This window comes from Pongo pygmaeus, chromosome 8 (genome assembly GCF_028885625.2).
Source record: "Pongo pygmaeus isolate AG05252 chromosome 8, NHGRI_mPonPyg2-v2.0_pri, whole genome shotgun sequence".
Taxonomy (NCBI): Eukaryota; Metazoa; Chordata; class Mammalia; order Primates; family Hominidae; genus Pongo; species Pongo pygmaeus.
This window is the reverse complement of record NC_072381.2, coordinates 118,325,213-118,343,606: the sequence shown is the minus strand read 5'-3', so window position 1 is coordinate 118,343,606 and position 18,394 is coordinate 118,325,213. Positions and strand designations below refer to the sequence as shown.

The 18,394-nt window shown below is 45.4% G+C and overlaps 1 protein-coding gene across 49 annotated transcripts in view; it reads right to left on the bottom strand.

The window, feature by feature from the left end:
- The window catches only part of TCF7L2 (transcription factor 7 like 2), a 217,334-nt gene extending 203,988 nt beyond the window's left edge, over positions 1-13,346 (bottom strand). For 24 of the 49 annotated variants that reach the window (XM_063670274.1, XM_063670294.1, XM_063670275.1 and 21 more), the window contains exons 1-3: positions 12,603-13,327; positions 12,275-12,341; positions 11,941-12,065 (exon numbers count right to left, since the gene is read on the bottom strand). In XM_063670274.1, coding sequence (XP_063526344.1) covers positions 11,941-12,065; positions 12,275-12,341; positions 12,603-12,791 — 381 coding nt within the window. In that variant the 5' untranslated portion in view covers positions 12,792-13,327. Of the gene's footprint in view, positions 1-11,940; positions 12,066-12,274; positions 12,342-12,602 lie in introns of all 49 variants that reach the window. The other 25 variants (XM_063670277.1, XM_063670280.1, XM_063670281.1 and 22 more) reach the window with 7 other exon arrangements.
- Between the last annotated feature and the right edge of the window lie 5,048 nt (positions 13,347-18,394).

The window sequence follows — 18,394 nt, the reverse complement described above, 5'->3', positions numbered from 1 at the left end:
ATATAGGAACTAATAATGAGGAATCAGATGACCCTGGGAAATTGATGTCCATTCCCCTCCTTGCAACAGGCAAATCAACTGCATTTCCAAAAATGGATCTGTAGTATTATAATAAACTACTGTTACTACTCCTTTGCTCTTACTACTACCAGAACACGTCTGTGTTACTAGCACAAAGTATAATTTAGGCTGCGAGTTTCAGATCCAGATAATTTGTATCTTGCTCCCTGGAAGAAAAACAATTCAGTCCACACAGTTTTAAAAAATAAATAAAAGTGGAAAAAAACACATAAGAACTTTTCAACTAACTCAAAATAAACACAAGGGTAGTAATCCAATAAAAAAAAATTGTCTAAATCCATGTTGTTCATGGGCTAAGTCTATAAATATCCATTTTAGGACGCAGTGGGCTCTGAGATCATTTTATCTGTTCCAAATAAACAAATAGAAAACATTACATATATATTTATATATAGATATAATGTAAGTCTGCTTGCCCCAAACAGAATATTAATCAAAATTAAAAGGAGACACAGTGAAGTAGGTGGGAAAAAAACCCTATACCTGTCAAAGGAGAGTAATAAACCACACTGCCCTAAAACAACAGAAGATATGTCCCCCACACACAGCCCCCCACACACACTCAGAAGCAGTATCTGAAGTGAACCGCTGGCAGGGCGCAGTGGCTCACGCCTGTAATCCCAGCACTTTGGGAGGCTGAGGCGGGCAGATCACCTGAGGTCAGAAGTTTGAGACCACCCTGGCCAACATGGTGAAACCCCGTCTCTACCAAAAATACAAAAATTAGCCAGGCGTGGTGGCGGGTGCCTATAGTCCCAGCTACTCAGGAGGCTGAGGCAGGAAAATTGCTTGGACCCAGGAGGCAGAAGTTGCAGTGAGCCAAGACCTCATCGCTGCACTCCAGCCTGGGCGGTAAGAGTGAGACTCCATCTCAAAAATAAAAAATAAAAATAAATAAGTAAAGTGATCCGCTGAAAAACAAAGATGACTTTGCACCCTTTGTCCCCGTCTCCTTTTTGTAAAAACTGCCAGTCAGTAAACGGAGATTGCACTAATTACTGTGACAATTCTGCATCATGTTAAAACAACTTCTGTGCCTGGGACAGGTTTCTCTGCGAGCTTAGAATTCTTGGCCAGAAAGTAGCTCTTGTCTGAGAGGAGGGTTCTCCTTCAAGCAGAGTAGGCAACACTAACAACTTGTCCCTCTCTTTTCAGTTGGTTTTATTCTCTTCTTTTCCAATCACCTGATTCAGATCTTAATGGAAACTTGTCCAACCTTTTCTTCCCACAATCCCTGCAGAGGCCCTAGGCAATCTGTACACAGGGTAACCACAGGAATCTTATATTGTCAATTAAAATTGAATGGACACCTGATAACTAAGGATATGTTGTTGAAAAAAAATTCATATAGTCACAATCTTATGAATAAATTAATCAAACTGTGATTAATCCAAATTCAATTTTCACTTGTCCAGTTCTGTTCTTAATCCTTGCCTTTATCATCACCTAAATAACACCAACAATCCTAGAGAGAATGCTGTAATTGAAACAGTAAAAATGCAGCTGCAAGTTCCTTAAGACTCTAGCAGAGAAACCAACATATAGGACAAAGTTAATTTTACCTTCTCTCTCTCTCTCACACACACACGCACGCACGCACGCGCGCGCCCGCAGACACCCATTCTCCATTCTAACGCCCCCCCATCCCACCCCCCAGCCACGTAACTTCCCTCAGGTGCCCAGCGACACAGAAAACCTCACCCAGCTCACAAACACACCCAGCACAAGCAGCTTATTCTGTGTCTAAGTCAGATCTTTCTTCCCAGCCAGCAACCATTGTGCTGGAGAGATTTCCAAGCTCACTTCCTCCAGCTACTGAAACAAGGACTTAAAATTTTCTTGTTTCTCCTTTGGGTTTCCACCCTCTCTCTCTTTTCCCAACATACTTTTCTTTCGAAAATGCATACTTTCACTGCTTTTTCCTTCCCTGTAAAACATAAAGATGTCTTGTTCATTATAATCTAATTTTTTTAAGGCAGAGATAAAAAATACAAACACCCAGTAAACCCCTGGCATTCTAAACTGGAACAATCATTTCTCTCTCCAGAAGCTAGAAGGAAGAATAAAAGATGCTAGGCCATTTGTGTGCTTTGGAATATGAGGTGAGACTGCGAAGTCCAGGACAAGATGACTAAGGCATATCTGAGTTTAAAAACCAGGTTCTGGCCGGGCGCGATGGCTCACGCTTGTAATCCCAGCGCTTTGGAAGGCCGAGGTGGTGGGCGGCGGGGTAAGGGGGGGGGGGGGGTCACCTGAGGTCGGGAGTTTGAGACCAGCCTGACCAACAACATGGTGAAACCCCGTCTCTACTAAAAAATACAAAAATTAGCCGGGCGTGGTGGCGCATTCCTGTAATCCCAGCTACGAGGGAGGCTGAGGCAGGAGAATCGCTTGAATCTGGGAGGGGGAGGTTGCGGTGAGCGAGAGCTCATCATTGCACTCCAGCCTGGGCAACAAGAGCAAAACTCCGTCTCAAAAAAATAATAACATAAAATAAAAACCAGGTTCCCAGGCCCGGCGCAGTGGCTCGCGCCTGTAATCCCAGCACTTTGGGAGGCTGAGGCGGGCTGAGCACCTGAGGGCAGGAGTTCCAGACCAGCCTGGCCAAGATGGCGAAACCCCATCTCCACTAAAAATACAAAAATAAAATTAGCCCAGCATGGTGGTGCACGCCTATAATCCCAGCTACTCGGGAGGCTGAGGCAGGAGAATTGCTTCAGCCGGGGAGGCAGAGGCTACAGTGAGCCAAGATCGCACCACTGCACTCCGGCCTGGACAACAAGAGCGAAACTGCGTCTCAAAAAAAAAACCAGGTTCCCATCTGCCTACTTGGGACTGTCCTGCACCAGTCACCAGGAGTGCTCCAAGACCACTCCACATCATTTCCTCATCCGGCAAACATGGCTGCTCTCACCCGGCTGTGCCTCACACCTTCAAAATGGCACCCCCCTCCCTGCCTGGAGTACCCAGGAAGTCACCAGATGAGAACTCCAACGTATTTTCCATTTCATTCCTTCCCATGAAGCTCTCAACAAAAATCAGTGACCAAGCCCATCCCCCATTCTACTACCCACAAATGCCTCAGCCCTCACTTGTCCAGAGGAAGAACGGTGAAGACTCGGCAGTTCTCAGCACAGGCTTGCAAAATTCTTCAGCAATGCAAAGACCAACATTTTAAGATTAACCCCTTCCCTTATTATCATCATATCTAGATTCTTCGTCTTATTTCTAATCACTACTGGGCTCTAAATTTGATGTTTCTGATATGCAAAACATCAGAGATACCCAGACATGGAATGGGAAACAGCTTTTTTCAACCACAGGAATCTCCTCCTCAAAGACAATTAAAACAATTGAAATCCTCTGTTGGTTTTTCCAGCACTAAGCTAACTTCTAACACGATGAACATTAATTTTTGATGCCTATTCGTCCTGCTAAATTGGGAAGAGGTGGAACATTTACTTTATTTTCAGTTTTATGAATCACCTGGCTTTCTCTTATCTATATAAAAAAAATAAACAGATCATTTCCTAGGTGTTAGTTTTTTTGGTCCACTTTCCACTCTACCCTGTAGCTACTACCATGAGCCACTTGAAATCTAATTTCCATGTAATTACCTTAAGAAACAAAATACTTTTTTTAGTATACCTAAGACCTCTTCTTAGGTCATTAGTCATTTGAGCAACCACAGGCCATTATGAGCCCAGCTTCCCCTACCCCACTGCCCCCAGTCCTGTGTTGAGAGCCTTTTACATTTAATGGGAAATAAACTTTTGACCAAGACTTTGGGTGACTGCCTGCCCTTATAAAAAGTACCAAGGGGGGGCCTCTGACTTCAAGAGAAAAGGCAAAACCAGCATTGCCTGGTACTTGAGCTTAAACATTCCTGCAAAGATCTAGACACTGAACATTTGTACCACCCCTAAACAATAACTTAACGACAGCATCCCCTTTCACTTCCTGGCATTCTGCCTCAGAAATTCTGCTGCAACAAAATGCATGCCTTTAGACACAAGAACAATCTCTCCTACTGTCTCAATGTTCCATCAAATGTCTATTTACCCTCATTAATTTTTCTTTTCCTCAACCTGAAACCATCAGCTATGAGTCAGAGAACGATCATTAACTTTTACAGCTTCTATACGTATCCACCTACTCACATTTGGGGAAAGAAGTATTGACTTGCAACATTGCCTGAGACCAAAATTCTCTAAGAAGAAAAAAAGGGGACAAAGTCGCTTCAAGAAAGTTTTACATGTAGGTCTATGGGGGAATGCTATGTTGTTTCTCCACTTTGTGCTGCAAAGTCTCACAAAAAAAAAAGTTGAGCTTGAACTTCATTATGGTGATAGGCATTTCTGGGTTGATTTTTGAGAAAAACTAGATGATTTTCTTTCAACGTCAAAACATAATTAAAGTTCTTAAACTGTTTGGGGGAAAAAATAAAGTGAATCAAGTTTCCTGCTCTTGTATAAAACATATTTCTAGCATATAGAAAAACACGTGGGCTGAAGTGCTGAGACATGTTCCTAACAGCATTTTTCATTAAAAGTTGCTACACTAAAACTCTTAAAATGATGCCCCATCATTACTCCACTTAGCAGTCGCAGTGCTGCAACTCATAACGAATTAATTTGCATTAATGTGGGTTTCATGCGTCCTTCCCTGGGTATGCCATTGTGATTCAGGCTTAATAAAACTGACACGACAATAACATAGTGCCTTTTATTTCACTTTCCAAAACAAACCAACCCACCCAAAGACCCACACAAATCCTCTCAATTTTTTAAGCATTTTACTAATATATTTTAGTACATCATAATTGGCCCAGCACGAAGGAATCTAGTTATCTTCTCAGTAAATATTTATAGCATCACTCTTTCCCATTCATTCTGCATTTTCTTAGAGAATCTCACTGTACCCTACATCTGCAATTCATTGACTTTACAATTTACCACATGTTGGGATGGGAGAGGTCTTAGCTCCATTTGAATCACTACACAAATATGCAAGTGATTTATCGGTTTCAAGCTGAAGACTGCAAGAGAGGGACTCCACTTTTCCTGAACATTACTTCTTCTGGCAGACCATGAACAATTACAGTGCGTACTAATTAAGCTCTGTAAATGTGCTGTGCCCTGCTAATGCCTACCAGGCCTCAAATTTATTTTCATGATGCCAAACTTTAGGGAGCAATTTTAACTCCTTCAGGGCTGATGCCACTCCTGGCCATTCCTTCCTCCATAGACCGACCTGGTTGGGGCTACTGCATGACAAAAAGAATAAAATATAACAGGTCGAATTACCAGCCCGAAATCAGATGTGCCTAAGGAGAAAAAACCTATCTTGGGAAAAGCAAAGAACACCTCGGCTGATAACCCGTTCAAAGATCCCACAGCCCCTTCTTTGTAATGAGCTGTTTAGGGATTCACATCTATCCCTGAGGGCTAGTAAGTTTCTGCATGCCATTGATTAGAAAAGAAAACCTTTTGGCCTGGGTCTTTAAGTTTGGGTTGGATGGAAGGAAGGATCCAGTCAGAAATGAGAGCCATCATCTCTCCTGGCCTGGCAAACACCTCTGAATCCCACTTCCCCCTTATACCATGTAGTCAGTTTGTAATACACCAGAACAGCCCACTTTTTCAACATAAATTAAAATCAGTAGGACTACTGGCCTTCTCTCTCACACTCCAGTCTCCACCACAGATAATGCCTCACCCTCAGATGCTTACACAGTAACTGATAGAAAACACATTTGTGGCTAGGTAGAACACCCTGGGTAATGAAGAGATCGCAGCCCATCTTTGCTGAGCAAAGCAATATCCCTTTTTAATAGCCCAGCCCAGGGTACTTCGACGCCCCTCCATAAGGAAACTTCCAACCTCCAATTTCAATTCCCCCAAGCCCAAATCTTTGTCCTCTTGTATTATACTTTTCTAATCTTTCTTAGGCATTTATTCTGTCTCCTCTGGCTACTTTTCTGTGCCTTCTCCCCCAGATACCAGTACATTTTTCACAAATAAGCAGCCCTCCCATCCCCAATGTAAACCTGGATTTTTTTCCCCTCACCTATTATATTCTTTTAATCAACTCTCTTCACCTCATCTCACTTTTTTGAAAACTCTCACGTTAACTAGTTTAACTAGTGTACTATGTAATGTGTACATTTTCCCTTCCACTCAGGGGAACATCATATAAATTAAAGAGCCGTCTCCCATACCAGGTTTCTTTAAGTATTCTTGGGGAAAATGCACAATATAGGCAATGTAATCTCAAAAAAAAAAAAAAAAAAAAGGTGGGGGTGTTGGGGGGAATTAAGAAAAGAGAAAGAAAGGAAAAAGGGAGAAAAGAGAAGGGAAAAGATGCAAACACCTAGAGCAACTTTGCTTTTGAAAAAGGCATCTGTGCAGAGCCCCCACTGAATTTCCATTCCTGAAAGTGCTCTTTATAAATGTGTATAACAATAGCCTGGAGGAAACGTACAAGTCAGCTGCCAAAGGAGTGGTGGTGTCTGTCTCAGTAAACTCAAGATTGCAGAGGTGGGGGTCAGCAGAGAAGGGAGGGCAGCATTTGCGTTAGGATACCACCCCCCCTCCATCTCATTGCTTATAATTAGTGAGAGAAATTTGAGCTACTGCCAATGTCTGCGGACCTTGAATATTATAAGGCCAACGTGGCGTCAAATATCTTAACATTCATAAGTGTTATGGGCTGTAAATAAAGCCTGTGGATTTATGACCTGGTGGTGCGTTTGCCAGCAAAAAGACTGAGGCACATTTCTTTCAGCAGACCTGTCGAGGTGCGAGTTTGCCTTTGGTTGTAAAATTAACCATTTCCTTCACAAATGTGCTCAATTATAAGTCAGAGTTGAAGATTTACTTACATAGTTGCCCATATTCACTCCCAGAAGAAACTCAGATGCCCACATCACACACCCCTTTGAAAATAAGACTCTCAAGAATTTGGTTCAGCCTCCTTTTCCAAACTTTAAAATGTGTCACCTTAAAAGAATTATAAATGCGATCAAAGATATTATCTAATGCCACTCACCAAGACTAAAAAGCTTACACCTACTTCCCTGGAAAGTGCTTATTTATTTGGCAACTCCAGCATTCAAAAAAAAAAAAAAAAAAAAAAAGTAAATCACTCCTTGCCTGAAATCTCCTCCCTTCCCCCAATATAATGTCATCTACTTCCTGTGCAGGAGAGAGCATTTGCTAAATCCAGGTTGTCTCATACTTAACTGCCAATAAACCAACTTCCACATAACTTCCAGACAGCTGGGGGAAAGGTCCTCGGAGTTTCAGTCATAGTCCAGAAACACGCGTCCACACAAAAATTTGCAGCTGTCCTTTCTCTACAGTGCATTTTTAATGTGATTCAGGGGGGCCTGTTGTGAAACATCTGACAAAATGTAAAATCCTCTTAGATACCTTCTAGTTTACCCACTGCACGTGTGTAAGAGAAGTTGCACCAGGATTTCTCCACCGAGAAATCTAGGCACTTTTTTGCACACAGCCAGGGGCACCTTGTGGGATGTAAGGAGGCATTCAAAACCTGGAAAGACTTCTACTGTAATCTTTAAAAGCACAGCCTCTGGTGCAACTATTAAAATGCTAGTTTTCTAAAGCAAATATTTTTTTTAATGGCGTGCAGAACTGCAGCGATCCAGCACTGCAAACAGAACAGCATTCTTGATCTGCAAGCCCCCGGAAACCTTCCGGTAACTTTTTCACAGCTTGCTAAGAAACAGAAAGCTAACCAACTTCCAGCAGTGACTCTAAATGAAATCCCTATCAGTAAAATTAAAATCAAGGTGAAGAACTAGCAAGAACGAGGATTGTTTTCCTCAAAAAGCTCTTATCAGACACAGAGGGCATCAGTCAAAGCTCCTTCCCTTAAACAGTCAAAAGTTTCCAAAAACACATCTTCCAGATAAGCTCGTTAGGCTCCCAAATGCCTGAGTTTGTTTCTGGGATTTCAGAAAGTTTCAATATCAACAAAGTGAAAAGCGCTGGCATATTTAATTTATAATCATTAAAATATGACTTATTGGGTGAATGTTGAGCCTATAATCCATACTGCAGACATTAAACCCCAACCTATAAAGATTAGCAGGGAATTAATACGGTTGCATTGAGATTGAAATCTAAACATGTTCGCCATAAATATTTCTGAAGGAGATGAAAAACAATTAGCATAAATACCAAAGAAGGGTAAGAACACCTGTTCTTTTTCAGGGCGATAAGCATTTTATTGTTCTCTATTTAAAATGTAATGACCTGTGTAATTACAGTAATATTACATTGTTATGTAGGGGCTTGGAATGTCACACTTTGAAAAGTGTTGTCAAAACAATCAGGGGTGAGGTGGGGGGGTGGGAGGACAACTGGGAAGGACCACCATTAACCCTTCACACTCCAAGGTCTAAATCTTTTGTATTAGAAAGGATTATGTTGTTTCAGTGAGGAAAAAACATACATTTTTCACAAGCCAGAAAGAGAAGTTGCCCGGCTAAATAAAACCCCAATGAATAGGCCCCTCTCGGTTTCCTTTAAATGCTGGATTCCAAGTTCAAAAATGAACTCAAGATGCAGCTTATTTATCTGTTCAACCTAGTAGCAAACAGCTCGGTTGAAAAGCAAATAACTTTGGATAAGAGAAGATGCAAGGGCTCGAATAATCAAGCCCTTAAAAAGAAATTTCAAGCCTAACTGGAATTTCAACCACCATATTCCTATTTCCCCTTTGCCAGGAGGGAAAAAGAAATGTAAAACTACTTTTTCCAATCAACTTTAATAGGTTACAGTATTCTTATCTTTAGTATACAAATGTTACCACAGTTCTAATATTTGCAGTTCTAACACTTCCCATCTACTTAACTAGACCTCTCCTTAATGCAGTTTTGTATCTGAATCTGTCTTTTTAAAAGCCATTCCTATTACTGAATCAAAGACTAAATTAATATTATGCAGAAATCTTTGTCATTTTAAAATAAAATTATTACTATCAAGCTTTATGGTGTCTTCAGCAATTAAAGCATTATTCTTGAGATAATGTATTATTCATCATAAGCCGATTTAATGATACTCTCTAATTCTTTACATTCTTAAATAAAAAAGCAGAAATCAGGGTTCCAGAGAGTTTGCTTTTTAAAGGATGCAGCTGCTTACAGGTACACCATAAGTAACAGAAAATGTAGTAAAAATCACCGCCACCAAGGAGCAAAGGGAAAATAATAAAGCATACAGCGAAATTTGTCTTTACACGTTGCCATTAAAAACACACCCTATAAAACACTAAGGATTTCAGAAGAGTATGGGAAGCCCGCTATCTTGCCTATGGATTCCTCCATTTCTCCCGCAGCTGTATCAAATCTGGATTGCAAGCTGGCCCTCTGACTGAAGACGTCAGGAATGACACACAACAGCCTACCATCCTCATTTCCACTGCTCTGCTGACCAGCCTAAATAAATAACTTTAATTTTGGAGCACATAATCTAACCCAGGTAACAGGGAGGAAGGACGAAGGGGCAGTGTACACAAAGATGTCTGCTGGTGTTTGACATGTAAGTACTAAAACTGCCTACTGAGTTCAGAAATGTCTTCTGAGACTCAATCTGATGTCACAGCACCAGGCCACCCGCTATGTCCACAATTAAAATAACTAGACGCCGTCTATTCCTATAATGCCCACAAAAAGGACCGATCATTGGGAGCCTTCCTTTTCTCACCGGGAAATCATTTATTTGCCTTTAACAATTTCCCTGTTTGCTAATTACAAGACAACACAACTGCTCAAGTTTGAGAAGGGATGGCAAGATTGCCAGCATCAGACAGGGAGTTTAAAAAGAGTCAAGAAAGCTAGCAAGCCCGCCATCAAAGCTCAATATTCAGATGGTTAAGTGGATTTTAAAATAATACCAGGGAGGTTTCCATCGGAAGGGGGAGGGGAGGAGAGGCAGAAATTCTCAGGGATTCTTTGGAATGTTGCTTGGTCCGGTTTATTGGTAGGCGAACACTGCGATTCTGAGCCGAACGGTCCCGTTTAAGATGCCCCACAAGCTCCCAAGAAAAATACAAAGTAAGCGAACTGTGCTTCCCCTACAGCTGCAAGCCCAGAGCGCGGCCCCTGCAGCCTGGTGGAACTGGCCCTGGAGAAGGGGGTTGAGCCGAACCGCTCTCCCAGCTTCCCAAGCATGCCTGGGCGCCGGGCAGGGGGGGGATAATTATTTCTCTTCCCTAGCCATAAAAAAATGACCGGTCTAGCATGCCCTTGCCATTTTGCCAGGGCCCAAAAAAACAAGTCAAACCCGATAGTTAATATTTTAATGCTTAAAAACACTTGTAGATCTGATCGACTCCCGTCCGGCAAGCCCTCGGCCATTAGCACCGAATCCACGGCTGCTGAACAGTGGGTGCATTATTTCAAATTGCTATCTAGAGTTACCGAAAAAGAAAAAACAAAAATTGTGTGTGTAAATAAGGGGTAGGGAACCAAACTGGAGAAGGTGTAAAATGACAATCCCGGGAAGCCGGGCACAAATGCGTCTTGCGTCCAGAGATTCGTAATCCAGGCTTCTTAGAAGAGGGAGGGAGGGATGAGGAGGAGGGGGTTCAGGGTGAGGGCAGGGGGCAGAGGCCGGTGGGGGAGGGGATGAGCCATCTTAACAAATGTCAGGGTTGGGCGCGGGACCGACCCTGCAGGAAGCGCCCCCCGAGCCCGGCACCCCGCGCTGCCCTGGGGCCCCCAAAGTTGGGTGGCCGGCGATCGGCGGCCCACTCCCTTGAAGGAGAGGCGCCCCGGCCTCCCTCGGCCCCCGCACCTCCTTGAGCCCGCACACCCTGGTCTCTGGCCCCCCTGGGGCCCACGACGGGCCTACACGGAAGCTGGCGAGCGCCGACCCCGCCATACATCCCAAGGCGCCAAAATTCCCTAGAAATACACAAGTCCGCTTGGAGGAGTCCATTCCGGCTGCACACAAACCAAGAATCCGGGCCGCAGGGGCCTCCCCGCCCCGCTCAGCCCTGCTGCCCTGCGCGGCCTGGGAGAGCCCCGCAGCCAGTGCGCCGGGCAGCCGAGCCCGCCACGGCGCCCAGGGCGCTCGCGGCCCTGCGGGTTGTCTAAGAAAAGGACGCCTCAGAGCCCCCAAGTTTGCGGTGGGACCAATCTGGGAAGTGTGACCTTCCAGGGGAAGGGGGAAGGAGGGCCGAGAGCCAGCGATCTCCACTAGAAAGCTAAATACATAGCCGCCCAAAAGAGAAAGCCAAGGAGCCTCTCCAGGGCCCCGGGCTCTGCGCGCTAGCCAGTTCTCAAGTCCAACGCCTGGAGGAAACCCACTCTCTACCCCGCGCGTCGGGCGCAGCACAGTCACTCGGGGCCCGCAGCGGCAGCCAAGGGGTTAACCGGGGAAAGCCCAAGACGCCACAGAAGAGGGAAGGAAGAGAAGGAGAGAGAGGGAGAGAGAGCAAAGAGCCACAGAGTCATCTTCCCAGGGTGAAGAAACAAACACCACCACCAAAGGGGGAGGGGGAACCAGAACGCAAAATAAAAGTTCTTCGGATTCCCCCCGTCCCCACCAACAAAGCCCTGCTTAGACAGAGAGGTCTCCCCAACATCACGAGGCAGCAAACTGAAAGCAAGAACGTGGCGAAGTGCAAACAAATCCAGTCCACAAAAGGCAGAAAAGTTTGGAGAGTTTCGGGCCGCCTGGGCCACGAGCGGGGGAGGGGAGGGAGGGAGGGGAGGAGGCGGGGAGGGGGAGGCGGGGAGGGGGCAGGGCAGGGGCCGCATGCGGGGCCCGGCGGGCGGCGCGGGCGGGCGGGCAGCGGGCGGGGGCCGGGCGCGGAGGCACTTACGGTTCGGGCGGTGGGCGAGAGCGATCCGTTGGGGAGGTAGGGGCTCGTCAGGTCGGGGATCATGATGAAGGGGTAGCCGGGATACGGTGGCCCCTTAAAGAGCCCTCCATCTTGCCTCTTGGCCGCTAACATGGCGGGGCGGCGAGGGGACAGCGGCGGCCGCGCGGAGCGGGAGAGAGCGAGGAGAAACTTTTTAGAAAGTGCCCCGAGGGGCCGGGCGCCCCGACCGGGCCGGCGCAGTGCCGGGCCGAGCTGGGCGCGGGGCCGGGGCGCGCGGGGCGGCCGGCCCGGGGGGCGGCTCCGGGCGGCTGCGGGGCGCGCGGGGCGTACTCACCTTCTTCCAAACTTTCCCGGGATTTGTCTCGGAAACTTTCGGAGCGAGGCGGAGGCCGTCTTTCCGCCTTCCCAGAGGGGTGGAGGTGGGGAGGGCGAGGGGCAAACGCCACGCAGAAGGGGGAGAAGGGGGAGAAAAAGAATCGGCGAGGTCGGGGGGGGTAGAAAAAAACAGGGTTACAAGTTTTTGCAATGGTGGCACCGTACGCACACGCCGCCCGCCGGGCCCCGCCGCCGCCCCCAGCCCCGATTTCTCCCCTTTCAGCAACATTTGCCAAGCCCAGGAAACAGATAAAAAAAACCCCACCAGCCCGAGGGGCTTTTCCTACCTCGGAATCGGAGGAGCTGTTTTGATTCGTTTCTGATTCATTGACTAGAGACGATTTGACATCAGCTAAATCCCTCTCTGCCGAGGAGTTTTCGGAGCTCTTCTCCTCCTGTTCGCCCTCGTCTTTGAAGGAAATCAGTTCGTCGTTGGCGCCTAGGTCATCCCCTCCACCGCCGTTCAGCTGCGGCATTTTTTTTTCACCCACCAGCAGCAATTTTGGAAGAAAAATGAAGGAGGAAGAAAAGCCAAAAAAAAATCACCCCCAAAAAGTTTTTCCCCCCCAAAAAAATATTGCAAGAAAAAGACGAGTCCAAGGTGAACTTTTTTTCTGCTTGGGGGTCTTTTTCTCCTGGGGAGGGGAAAAGAGGGAGGAGGGGAGGGGAAGGGGGGGGAGATCTTCTGCACGCGTGAGTTTGGGTTTCTTTTTTCTCTCGTTCCCAAGGATCCGATCAATGTGCAAAAAAATAATAAATAAAAAAGGGGGGTAAAAAAAAAAACACCAACAACAACAAGAAGTCAGATATAAAGAGCAAAGGGGGGGGAAGCCGAAGATACAGGAGGTGCTCGTGCCGCTCGGATTTGAGTGAGTTGAAGTTAGACTGAGAGCTTTTCAGTTCAAAGGCGGCGCTGATTGACAGATAGAAAAAGGGGGATCGAAATCCGGAGGAACGGAGTAGTCTGGGAGCGGAGATTATTGACAGGGCGAGAGGAACACACTGCCTTAATGAGATGCCGGAGGGCGGGGCCGGCCCGGTGACGTGTGCATAAATAAACAGCCGGGGTGGGCGGGGCGGGGGCGGCTAACAATGATCCTTTCGGGCGCCGGGAGAGGGAGGAGGAAAAGAAGGAGGAAGAGAGGGGCGGGGAAGCCGGGGGGAGACGGAGGGAGGAGTGTGCAGGGGGAGCGGCCTGCGCGGAGTGTGTGCGAGCCCGGGATTCTGGGCAAGGGTGCAGGGACTTGCTCCGGGAGGGGGCGGTTTCAGAAAGACAATGCGGGGTGGGAGAGGAGGAGAAGGGGGTGGCGACCAAGTCAGGAATCCGAGCCGAGGAAGGCGGAAGGAAAGCCCACTTGGGGGGCGGGGATGGGGAGAGGCCCAAAACAGTGTACTTTAGAAATACTAGAAATAAGTCTTAAGGGAGGGGGAAAAGGAAGGGTAGTATTTGAGAAAGTGGTAGCTGGAGGCGGGGGTAGGGGGTGCCCGGTGGTTAATTCAGCAGTGAAATCAGCCACCCTTAGGCGGGATGCGACAAAAGTGGTCAAAAGGAAAGATCAACCCTCCACTTTCAGAGAGCTTGGGGAAGTGAAGGGGCTGGTCAAAGTTCCTGGTCATCTACAATGAAAGAAACTACTAACCCATGAGGCCTCCCTCCTCCCTTTTTTGTTTATTAGTAGTGAATCATTTCATGAAATGTTAAGTCCCACTAGGATGAATATGCCAAAATGACTTTTTAGGCAAAAAACAAATGCTAAATGTCAGAAACATTAAAAGTCTCCTTAAGGAAAAATATATGATTCTTTTAAATGTAGAGTGGTGTTTTGCTTTTTTTTTTTTTTTTTAACTGACGTTGGAGGTGGTAGGAAATGAGCTAGAGTCAAAGTCCTTTTTGACTTAGGAGGTGAAAAGTTTGGGCGTTAACACCGTCAGGGAAAATAAAACTGAAAGTTCACCAACCCCTGGGATCAGTTGGGCTACAGTGTTTCTCGAAGGGGGTCTGAAATGAAATCCCCGAAAGACTGACCAAAATAATCAAGATGTAGGTGGCTCTGGCAGGAAATTGCTAACCAAACCAATGCTAGAAGACCTCCGGGATAAGATGGGAAACCTGGGGCTTGCGGCAGGTATTTGTTGACTTTTAGGTATTAGAGGAGGAGCAGACTGATTTGCTACAAAATGGGGAATGGAATTATGTTAAAGAGGAAAGACCCAGCTCCCAAAACACAATGTTCCTGGGTGATAGAGCAAGAAGATTCATTTTTGCAAATACCCAGTAAGAAGTAGACTGGACACTACAACATGAAAAAGAGAAAAAAGGAAAAAATAAATCAGTAGGATTTAGCAAATTGCCTCTTAGAAGTAGTATTAGTCTAGAGTCCAGGATGTACTGTTATCCCACCCTTCCCTGAAAAAGCTCACCTGCACTTCAGCTGGCCCATCAGCACCGAGGTTTCCAAAAGAAAGCAAATTTGTCATGTAATATTTAGAGTTTGGGGTTTCAGCAAAACTGTTTTATAGGCTAAAGTCTCAGAAAGAAGACTACTAAAAATAATGATACCGAGATTGACAAGGCCAACGAATTCCCCTGCACTGGAAAAAATTCACAACCACATTTGCACACTAAAGAATAAGATGCAGGCAAAATAAAAATGGGCTGGGGGGGGAGGCAGAGGAGAATCACTGTAACTCCCAACTTTGATATTAATCAGAATATCAGAAGTAGAGTGAGAAGGAGCCTGAAAAGAAGTAAAACAAATGTGTACATTTAATCAGACAGGATTGCATAGGATACAAAGCACAGGGCTAATTAGTCTCAGCAGGTAGGACTAACCTTCAGACTTCATAAATAAATAAGGCAGGCGCAGTGTCTAAGAGGGAGAGTGGAGACAGAAAGGGGATTATTTCAAGACACCAAGTGAAAACATGAAGAATGAAATGCTTCACTGTTAAATCCATGTACAAATGGACTTAACAGTTTCTTTTTTTAGGTCTTTTACTTGGTTGCCTTTAGATTTACACATTTAGCGAAATGACCATAGCTTTATACACTTGCTAATTGTCACCTGTATACTTGATGTGCCTAGGTCTGTCTATATGCAGCGTAGACTTTACTAAGGCTCATTTTAGGGACTTCATTACTTAAACTGGAACACATTTATAGGAACTCGATTTTATGGCAATTTCTTTGTCCTGTGTGGTAGTTTTTTGTTTTTTGTTTTTTTACTCAAACCCTGGTCTGAATTAAGTTGGATAATGAGGTCTTCTATGTTCTTTATAGTACTACCTGTATAATAAAAGCTCAGGAATATACTGAATTGAAATTTTAAAGAATGTACTTACTGATTTTACTATACTGGCCTGTATTTTTATCATATGTAAATACTAAGGGCTTTGTTCCCATGATTAGTAACTTTATCCATTTTGGCATATCCTTATTTTTCTCATTCAAAGGGAACTCTTTTGAATCTCTCCTTCCTTAAATCTCTGATTTAATTAAGCAATTAAAAAGGTATTCTGTGATAGTGCAAGTCCCACATTTAATTTCGTTGCTTGGTGCTGTACAAAGGCTTGAGTAGACCAGCAAAATCTCAGAGGGGCCAGATCCCTGATGCTCTGCAAGTCCCTCAGGTGATGCCTGAATTGAGGAGGGGGAGGGAATGGCAGAATTGGCACTGAAGTAGCCAGGCAGCAAGGTATTGAAAAATACCTTGAATAGCCGGGCGCAGTGGCTCATGCCTGTAATCCCAGCACTTTGGGAGGCCAAGGCGGGCGGATCATGAGGTCAGGAGATCGAGACCATCCTGGCTAACACGGTGAAACACCGTCTCTACTAAAAATACAAAAACTTAACCAGGCATGGTGGCGGGTGCCTGTAGTCCCAGCTACTCGGGAGGCTGAGGCAGGAGAATGGCATGAACCTGGGAGGCGGAGCTTGCAGTAAGCCGAGATGGCACCACTGCACTCCAGCCTGGGCAACAGAGCAAGACTCCGTCTCAAAAAAAAAAAAAAAAGAGAAGAAAAAAAAGAAAAAAACCTTGAATACTATTTGAAAAAAAGGTAGGCTGGCTCACAATGTGAATGTGTAATTTATAGATTTGGTGTGAAATTTTAAACACAGTTGACTTGGGTCCAAGTGCTGAGGCAACTTCTCTGTGGATACTGATGACTCCTGGTTTATAGGACCAAGCGTTCTGCCCAAATGGCAGAGATTCGAAAAACACAGGAAACCAGACCAGTTCTGACTTTAGCCTGAGCCAGGGGATTTTGCCACCATGGGCTCTGCATGTTGGGAAATGGGTGGGAGTGGGGAGAAGCTGTGCCCTCATCCCTTGTAATCCAGTTTGGTCTCTGCATATTTTGGGAGGAAGGCAGGGAGAAGCTGGGCCCTCACCCCTTGGAGTCCATTCCTGGTGCCAGTCCAGGTCCCGAACTGTAAGTAGCTGTCCCTAGGCCTCTCTGACTTTGACCTTGCCCTCTTCATCCACTGCCCTTCTGCTGCTTCTCTTCTGTTTTCTCCTCTCCTTCAGCCCTCCCTTGATTAAATCCTTCTCTTTGGATACATACTGATACCTTAAAACTTAAGTGAGTAGGGTTACCTCTTCCAGAGGTGCTTCCTTGTTTATCCCTATCAATGAGCATGAAAAGGAGGTTTCGGTTTACACAAATCACCTTTTAAGTGTTGGTTCCCCACGAGATATGGTGAAGTGTTAGGTGCCCATTGAAATACAGGAATGTGCCTGACAGGGGACTTCAGAAATAGGCTGGCCACAAGCTGTGTCACCCGCAGCCCCTTCGTCTTGTCTCACCTGGTGGATGAGGTGGTTGGAATGGGCTTTTTTAAATTGCCTGTTAATATTTAAAGAGTCCATGATTCCATCGTTTCACCACACGCCCCAGTTATGGCTCAGAGATTCACGCACACCAGCAAAGAAGACAAACCATATTGAAAGCTTGGCTCTGGAATTTGAGAAAAACAAGGCTAGTCTGTCAGATTTACCCGAAGTGGGGAATACATGTTGACAACCATATTCAGCTCCCCCAATCGCTCGGCAAGATTCTGCTAAGTTACCCTTGACAGTGATATGTACATGTGTGGGTGTGTGTATTTGTGTTCCTGTGTGATTTTTCTTTAAAGATCTGGGCTCCAAGATGGATGATCTGTTACCCCACTGTGTTGGACTTATCTATGCCGGGAGTGTGCTAAGGGAAGCCAAAAAAAGAATCTGAAAACATAAGGAAGCTATAAAATGGGGAAATGTTTAGAAGCCAAAGTCCTGATTCCACTGTGAGATTTTCTGTTTGCTTTTTGTTCTGCGTGGGTGATGGTTCCTTATTTGGACCTTGAGGAAAGCTACTCCCTTAGCCAACATAGGAACGTTAAAAATTGGACACCCAAGAGTTTTCAAATTTAGCAAGAGGAAGGGTTAGGCAAAAGAGCCCACTTCATAGGCATCCTCTATCCCCCCAGTGACTCTGTGAAGGGACTTGGAGAGACACACACTCTCTACCCTTGAAACCCTGAGGAACACTCTTCTGTTCTGACATTTTTCTGAAGTGCCCGGCTTGATCACCTTGCTTCAGCTAATAACAGGTCCAGGTAATAAAGTGACAATAATACCTCATGATCCAAGGGTTAATGGGGAGATGTATGCATCTGTACAGGGTTTCATCACCTGCCTTCATAAGCCGATTACCACTGCTATAGGCATTTGTGACAGGAACAGCTTTCTGAAAGACATCAGTCCTCCATAAATATACTTTTCTTATTGAAAAGATGTCTTTTAACCCTAATAGTAATGGAAGAAGGCCAATAAATGAAACATTTACTGCATAACTTGCCTTATTTTGGGGTGGTGTACAATTCCTTTCTAGCTGTCTCTAGAAGATGTTTTCAGCCTAATTTGCTCCCTAGAAATTTCACTCGCTACAGTTATACGTCTGTGACGTTTTATTGCCTGAAGCCAAGTCTGCATAAGAACTTTCTTAAGATATACTTATCCTAATGCCAAGCCACAGCAACTGGGCTGCTTTATGCTGAATTATTTGTGCTACCCTGATATACAGGGCAGAGACTTCC